The sequence below is a fragment of the Neophocaena asiaeorientalis genome, unplaced genomic scaffold, assembly GCF_003031525.2.
Source record: "Neophocaena asiaeorientalis asiaeorientalis breed wild unplaced genomic scaffold, Neophocaena_asiaeorientalis_V1.1 scaffold476, whole genome shotgun sequence".
Taxonomy (NCBI): domain Eukaryota; kingdom Metazoa; phylum Chordata; class Mammalia; order Artiodactyla; family Phocoenidae; genus Neophocaena; species Neophocaena asiaeorientalis.
The window spans coordinates 3,208,609-3,214,608 of record NW_020172178.1 but is presented as its reverse complement, the minus strand read 5'-3'; the positions used below and the strand labels follow the sequence as shown (position 1 = coordinate 3,214,608).

Below are 6,000 nucleotides of genomic sequence, written 5' to 3'. Positions count from 1 at the left end.
TAAAGATGCCAATGCTCCCCAGTTAGTCCAGAGTCCATGCAATCCCACTCAGAATTCCAGCAAATTGCAGAGGGACAGGATGTGTGCAGAACTGACAAGGTGATTCTAAAATGTACACAGATATACAAATGATCAAGCAAAACAGAAAGTCAAGTATAAAGAAGAAACAGTGCTAGAGGACTTAAACTACCATGTATCAAGACTTAAGATAAAGCTACAGTAATTAAGACAGTGGGGCCCAAGAAGAGAAAAAAAGAACAATGAAAGAGCCCAGAAACAGACTCACAAATCCACACCTGATTTAACACAAAGGCGGCATCACCAGGAAAGGCTGGTCTTTTCAAGAAAGGCTGCTGTTAACTCTGTTAACTATGCAAGGTGATAGATGTGTTAAATTATGTCAATCTTGGTAATCATTCTCCAATGTGTATGTACAGGCAGGCACACCTCAGAGACATTGCAGGTTCAGTTCCAGACCACCGCAATAAAGTATCACAATAAAGCAAGTCACTTTAATTTTTTTTGCTCCCCAGTGCATATAAAAGTTATGTTTACACTATACTGTAGCCTATTAAGTGTGAAATAACATGATGTCTAAAAATATGTAAGTACCTTAATTAAAAAACACTTTATTGCTAAAAAAATGCCAACAATCGTCTGAGTTTCAGCGAGTCATAATTTTTTTGCAATAGTAACATCACTGATCACAAATCACCATAATAAATAGAATAATGAAACAGTTTGAAATATTGTGAGAATTACCAAAATGTGACACAGATAGGAAGTGAACAAATGCTGCTGGAAAAATGGCACCAACAAACGCTCGACCCAGGGTTGTCACAAACCTTCAATGTGTAAAAAACACAGTATCGACAAAGTGCAATAAAGCTATAAAATGAGGTGCGCCTGTGTATCAAGTCATGTGATACAATTATAGTCTTCAGTTATTCCTCAATAAAGTTAAAAGTCAATAAAAACATCCAAAAAATGCAACAGTGGGAACTAATTTCAGAAATGCAATACTGAGTGAAAGACAAAGAACTCCAATAGAAACCAGAACGTTAAAAATCCCCGCCCTCGTGAAACTATTTTGTTCACTCTATGATTCCATTTCTATATAGTTCAAAAACAAATCCTTAGTGTTGGAAGTTAGGCTAGTGATTCATTAGGCCAGTGGGAGAGGCTCGTGATTGGCAGGAGGCACCAGGGGGTGTTTCTGAAAAAGCCTATAACATTCTATTTCTAGATGTGGTTGGTAGGTTGCAAGTTTAAAAGGCATAAGGTCAGGGTAGACCTCCTGAAAAGGAGATAACTGAGCAAAGGTTGAAAAGACTTCTAAATATATCCACACCGACCACTCCTCACTACCTGCACTGCTACTTCCCTTGCTTGGATTATTGCAGTAGCCTCCTACCAGCTCCTGTTTATACCCGGCCTTGCCTCCCTAGCAGTCGATCTTCACAACAGGAGTTGGAGAGAGTTCCCTTAAAGACAGACAATTCACGTCCCTCTCCTCCAAACCTCACGCGCTCCTGCTCAAAGTAAAAGCCAAAGCCCTATGATGGCTTAAAAGCAGGCATCCCTCAAGTACACCCGGCACTCACGTTCCTTCTGCCTGGAAACGCTCTTCCCCCGACTTCCCCAGAGCTCGCTCCCTATCTCCTTCCTACAACTATTCAGTTGTCATCTCCTCAGTGAGGCCATCCCTGGCCACCCTATTTACAATTCCAATCCACCTCCTCGCTTCACTCCCCAACCCATCCCCACACCCCCCAGCTCTGCTCTCTGCTTTCTTCTTTCTGCCCCAGTACTAACCGCGCAATATACTGTGGAATTCACTCGTTTGTTTACTGTCTACCTTTCCCAACTAGAGCTTCATGAGGATAGGAAGTTTTATTTAATTTGTTCACTGGTGTATCCCTAGTGCCTAGAATGGTCCTTCTCACACAGTAAAGCCTCGATAAAAAAAATAGTTGAATTACTGAATGAAATTCGGTTCCATTACTGAAAGCACTGAACAATAACTGAAGAAGGCCCACCTGTGGAAAGGGAAGTACCTGTTTCAGGAGAGCAGGCTGCAGTGGAATGATTACCCTTAACAATGCCTAAGCTCCTACATTAAGGGATATTCCACAGACCTCAAGACTTTTTTTCTTGCAGAAAACGAGATCCCTACGAACATTCAAGAAGTCTTTTCTTACCTGGCTTGTTCTTCTCAGGAAAACATTTGTCCATCAAACCTGCAATATTTTCTCTGTATCTGTTAAAAATTAAAGGCTGAGTCACTGTTTGAAACTTGATACCATGGAAAGTTATTAATATTTAAGAACAGTAAAGAGCACATTAAGCAGCATTGCGCTACGTCCTAAACATGCTCACGGACATTCTTCCAAAATAAATTCAACAGAAGACCAAGGAATCTTACTGTTTAACAAGTACTTTCTTATTTCTACACTAGTATCAGTTAAAACTATAGTCCCCATCAAGAAGTTCTGACTAAACATCTGCTTTATCATGATTTTGCCCCAAATAATTTATTATCAGTTTTCCTTTACCTAATTTTGGAATCTCTAACATAGTTGGGATCTTTCAAATTATCCTCCCAAGGAAGATGGCCACTAAGCCACTGGATCATGCAATAACCAAGGATTTCCAGGTCACCACGTCTTGATGGGGCTGTGAAACAAAAGAAGCAGATTCAGCACACTGAAACAATGTTTAAGGTAGAATTTCAGGTATATCTAAAGGAATGAGGTAAAAGGGTCAACTCTACAGTCTTGTTTTTCATCATCAAATCTTGACTCCATTTTGAAAAAAGCACCAAATACTGGGCAGTATAAAAGAAATAATTTACCTCCAACTAATAATTTACTTTAAAACCCAAATTGGCAAACTCTACAGTTTCACACTGAGACTATTAGCCTAGGAAATAAATTATAAAACAATGACACATTAAATAGTGCCCTTGGAAAATGTGAAGATATTAAAAATGCTATAAGCTATTAAGAAGCCCAGAGAACTGGGGATTTTAGCTCCTCCACAGCGTTGGGTACAGAAGAAAAAGAAACGGACTGCTGAAGAAACAGGCCAACTTAATAGGTGACAAAATAAAAGTCTACCTGTTACAAAGTTGTAGCTGCATAAGAAACTTACAGACTTTTAGGGGGGAAAACCCCCAACATTCCAATTAAGCTAAATAAAAGCAAAAGAAAGCCTTATTGCAGCTGACTGAACTACCTCCTCTACTGAAACCCTGGTGATCTTTGAAGGGTGGGAGGAAGACAGGGAGGAAACACAGATGCCCTCACATTGCACAAATGTAGGAGCCTAAGCTCTCCCTTCTTCCCCCATCCTATCCTGTCTCTTCAATTCTGATTTACTTGGCTAAGTGTTTACTGCAGAAGAACTGTGTAGGAATTCAGCTGAAAGCACTGGCAATGTATCTCTTGTTCAGGTGCCACTGACGTACCCACACCATTGTGCGCATCGATGCTGGTGAATTCAATCGTGCCATCGTGACATCTTTTGGGGTCTTCTTTGTATTCTTTATGAATTCCTTCTGGGCAGTACCGATAAGCAAGGCCATAATCTACCAAGTACACCTATAAATGTCCAAACACCAAGACAAATTAAAGGCAAAATGACTACACATATACTCCCTTTAAAGCCCAGAAACAGAATACTGTCACTTGAGGGTAGATTCATCCACAAGGCCATACTATAGCACCCCAAACAAGTTAGATCCAACACGCAAACAACAGCAAGCACTTAATTCTGAAAGACTTTTTAAAGAAAAATGTTAAGTGACCATGTAGCTATAGTGCAGATATCACCCGACTTCTTTAGACAAGTATGTGTTACACCTGTAAATAATCTTGTCTCCTCAATTTGAGCAAGGATTATAAATCTTACACTTTTCCTTACAGCATCTAAAACAAACTGAGCACAGAGTAAACCATCAATACTTGTTGCAATACAACTGCTACATGCTGACTGTAAGACTCCTAACTTAGTTGACACATGTTGTTAGTTATTCCCCTCTGTCTTCACTTATAAAATAACCAAATATCAATTCACTTCATAAGGATATTTCACAGATTATAATAATGACCTGAAGACCTTTTAGATGAGGCTCTTAGCTACATTTAAATATTATATATTAAAGTCAAGTCTTCATAATTAGAACTAAATTTTAGTATTATATATACACATATCTATGGGCATGTATGTGTATATCTGATTAGCATACAAAGCTAATAAATTTGGCTTTCCTCTATTCCAGAGCCACATATTACATCTCTAATTCTGGGTGACTGTCTCACAGATATATGTATCTGGTCACAGGAGGGAACTGAAGTAAAAATTTGGGGCTGGATCTAACACATACAACTAATACTAGAAAAATTATCCCATCCAAAACATATGCCCAAAGGATAACCAAGCTGCAAAAATACTTCCATCTAAACAAAAGGCAGCATGTTTCAGTCAACTGCAAATGGAAATAAATTATATCTGCATTTATTACACAAGTGCCGTCTACTTCAACTAACAGAATCCTTCCCATTCAGCTCTCTAAGCTATGCTTTGTTTGTCTGCTTGCTTGCTTGCTTATTTTTAACCTAAACACATCTACAACAAGTTGCCTGGAAATTCTGTGATTGCCTTTAGGATTTCTCCATTAGCCTGCTCTAGACCAGAAACTTTCTTCTGTTCCGCGTATACAGATTCCTTACCGCTACTGTAACAGAGATGGGGAAGGGGAGGCAAATATATGAGATGACAGGAAAACAAAGGGGAGCCAAAGGAAAAAGGGAAAACTAAGCAAGAGGAAGTCAAAGTTAGGTCTGAGACAAAGAAGAATAAAGTATGGCATATCGACATACACAGTTAAAATGCTTAAATATTCCTTTCTTATACAAGATCAAGTAAGAAGTGAGAACACACATGAAATGGATTAAATACAGTGGCCCAACTATGTCAACGAAACCTTACTTTTACCAAAATCATGGAATCAGCTTCAAGAAAATTACAAATCCCTCTACTCCAACTAAACTGACCCAAATAAAGGTATAATAACATTAGCTTTTCTCCTTTCCTTAAAAAGTGAAAATTACAAAGTGAAGGTAATAGGCTTTAAAAATGCACATTTGAGGGCTTCCCTGGTGGCACAGTGGTTGAGAGTCCGCCTGCCGATGCAGGGGACACGGGTTTGTGCCCCAGTCCGGGAAGATCCTACAAGCCACGGAGCAGCTGGGCCCGTGAGCCGTGGCCGCTGGGCCTGCGCGTCCGGAGCCTGTGCTTCGCAACGGGAGAGGCCACAACGGTGAGGGGCCCACGTACCGAAAAAAAAAAAAAAAATGCACATTTGAATTCCAAACCCTACAAAATTTAGACAGCTAGGACATTTCTGTAAATCAACTGATTTCAATAATCAACATGTTAAAGACCAAATTCTCCAAGTAACAGAACACTTACATTTGACGGATTTCCTGAACAAAGGAAATTTTAAAAATGACAAAGCAGAAAGGCAAACATAATTCATTGGTGCACTATATAATTTTAAGCTTCCACCCTCAAACAGCTATTTGAAATTCATTTTGTATCACAAGTACTTCTTCTGAATATTATTTAGGGCAAAATAGCCAACTTGATAAAGTGCCAACAAATCGCATCAAAAATGTAGAATGTTAACTAGATAAAAGTGTCAAGAAGAAATATTATTATTACCATATCTATTTGAAAAAGTAAAACTTCTGCATGGGTTCAAAAGTTCATAGCGGGCTTCCCTGGTGGCGCAGTGGTTGAGAGTCTGCCTGCCGATGCAGGGGACACGGGTTTGTGCCCCGGTCCGGGAAGATCCCACGTGCCGCGGAGCGGCTGGGCCCGTGAGCCATAGCCGCTGGGCCGGCGCGTCTGGAGACTGTGCTCCACAACGGGAGAGGCCACAACAGTGAGAGGCCCGAGCACCGCAAAAAAAAAAAAAAGTTCGTAGCAACCATA

At 40.0% G+C, this 6,000-nt stretch overlaps 1 protein-coding gene across 4 annotated transcripts in view; it reads right to left on the bottom strand.

Annotated features, from left to right (window-relative positions):
* VRK1 (VRK serine/threonine kinase 1) overlaps nt 1-6,000 on the bottom strand; it is an 81,452-nt gene that overhangs the window by 22,481 nt on the left and 52,971 nt on the right. For all 4 annotated transcript variants that reach the window (XM_024759079.1, XM_024759104.1, XM_024759087.1 and 1 more), the window contains 3 exons: nt 3,470-3,602; nt 2,556-2,676; nt 2,202-2,260 (listed from right to left, as the gene is read on the bottom strand). In XM_024759079.1, coding sequence (XP_024614847.1) covers nt 2,202-2,260; nt 2,556-2,676; nt 3,470-3,602 — 313 coding nt within the window. The remainder of the gene's footprint in view (nt 1-2,201; nt 2,261-2,555; nt 2,677-3,469; nt 3,603-6,000) is intronic.